General features: G+C 29.8%; 1 protein-coding gene across 1 annotated transcript; it reads right to left on the bottom strand.

The window, feature by feature from the left end:
- Nucleotides 1–689: 689 nt before the first annotated feature.
- On the bottom strand, nucleotides 690–1,523 carry LOC145839590 (uncharacterized). Its single transcript, XM_082947208.1, has one exon. It carries the CDS (start codon nucleotides 1,521–1,523, stop codon nucleotides 690–692), a length of 834 nt encoding a protein of 277 aa, XP_082803334.1.
- Nucleotides 1,524–2,039: the final 516 nt, after the last annotated feature.

Raw genomic sequence — 2,039 nt, 5'->3', positions numbered from 1 at the left:
AAATCTAGTCAGGACTAGTCATAGGTTTTTAACAAAGAAGGTAGCATGTATTTATTTATAAAATTATTACATTTACTTCATAACTGTTAAGAACATAACTGACATTATGTAACAAATTTTTCAAAGCTTTTGGAAAACATAACTTTTTAAAGTGAAAGAGTTTTGACATGTTTAAACTTATGGGCAACACTACTTTGAATAAGCTTTTATATAAATATATATTTTTTAAATTAGTTTCAAAATTATACCAATTATCAAATTTAAACACACTAGCTGAAGTTAATGAAATTTTAACTTTATGATAGTAAAGTTTAAACTCTTAAAATTTAATAAAAATATTTCTATTTAAATAAAAAACAAAATTTTAAATTTTTAAAAGTTAAGTTTTTATAATTGATTATAAAACTAACATTGTTTACAAAAGAAAATTGACAAAATGTCTGATAAAATAGCTTTAATAAATTCGAAATATTTCCAAAAAAGTGCGAAAAAGCTTGAACTGGTTCAAGTGTTTTACAATTTCAAGCTATATTCAATAAGCCTGACTAATCTGATGTATTTACTTATTAACCAGCTTTAAAGGGGTTACAATTTCTTTTATTTCTAATCACTGACTATACTTATTTTGGCAACAACTTTATATGCTTTTCAAAAACATATAAAAAAGTATAATCATTATTGTTGCAAGCTTAATTCAAGTAGTTATCAATGTTAGCTTCCAGATACACAAAGAACTTGTCAGTAGTTTCTTTGGTTTCATCAATATGCACTTGTTCTAAAGTTTTTGAAGCAGATAACAGCTTTGGAAAAATCATGAAAAAACGCAGTAAGTGTTCAATCCCATAATAATAACATAAAGCTGGTTTAGTTTTGGATGTAAACATCTCATCATACTGCTTTCTTTCATGTGCATACAAACACCTGTTTTTCAGAGCATAATCAAAGTAGATCTGCACAGTGCCTTTGTATTCTTTGAAGCAGCTTTTTTCAGCAAGGTCTTTGCCTGTCAGCACAAACCCGTCCATTATCTTTGAAATAGGATACTTCACAGGGAGTTTGTACAGATTCTTATCATTAATAAACTGGTAATCACCTGTCAGTATATAACTCAGGGTGGATGGCACGGTAATTTTTATTTCCAAATTGTTATCATGTTTTTTGTTTGTTGACTCATCTGAATCCCCAACAAACACATAACCTTTCACCGGGGTGTCCCTTCTTGGCTTGGGCTTAGCGAACAAGCTTTTCTTTTTGCCTTTCGGAGGGCCTACTTTATCCCCCACTTTCTTCTTCATCTCAACCTGCAGCATCCTGTTTGCCTCGTTCACTTCCAGGATCCTGCCCTCTTCCACCCACTCGTCCCAGTTCTTGCTCCAGTTTTGGTAGTGGATCTGGAAGGGCTTCTTCTTTTCAGAGTCAAAGTTTTTCACCACGGCGTCGTACAGCTGCTCCCTGTGCTTGCAAAGGACTTTCTCTCCTTTTTCGAACTTTGTTTTGATTGGACTGTTTGCTGCTGGTGCCATCAGTTATTTAAAATCTGAAATGTTTTTTTTTTACTATTAACACACACTTAATTAGTTTAGTGTAGAACTTTTGATCAAGTTAGTATGTGTATTCTCAGAAATTGAAACTAAAAAAATACCTAGTTTTTTTTCATAACTAATAAAAATAAAATTTGGTTCAAGTAAGTAAGTCTGAACTCTTTTGTTGCTTAAAACAAAAAAAATTAAGATGTTATTATATGATGTAGCACCTTATACAGACTTAAAAACTTTTTTAGCTGTATGTTTTATTTATTTAAAAACTTATGATTTAAACAGAGAACTCTTAAAGCAGGAGTCAGCAGGTCAAAAAGGAACAGTTCCAATTTGCTTAAAAAACTTTATTATTTGCTTATTTTTTGATGAAAAAAAATTAGGAGATAACATTAAAATTTTAAAATGCATATTGTTTTTATAAATGAAATTTATAGTAAGCTTTTTTCATTCCTAAAAGAAAAAAAAATTGGTTACTCAAAAGTTTCAGAGTTTCAATAACAT

The sequence above is a fragment of the Thalia democratica genome, chromosome 1 (assembly GCF_965202585.1).
Source record: "Thalia democratica chromosome 1, ktThaDemo2.hap1.1, whole genome shotgun sequence".
In the NCBI taxonomy this organism is placed as follows: domain Eukaryota; kingdom Metazoa; phylum Chordata; class Thaliacea; order Salpida; family Salpidae; genus Thalia; species Thalia democratica.
The sequence above is the reverse complement of the archived record's forward strand: the minus strand, read 5'-3'. Positions and strand labels throughout refer to the sequence as shown.

Coding starts and splice junctions, on each gene's coding strand:
- LOC145839590 (XM_082947208.1), bottom strand. CDS start 1,523: ATGGCACCAGCAGCAAACAGTCCAATCAAAACAAAGTTCGAAAAAGGA.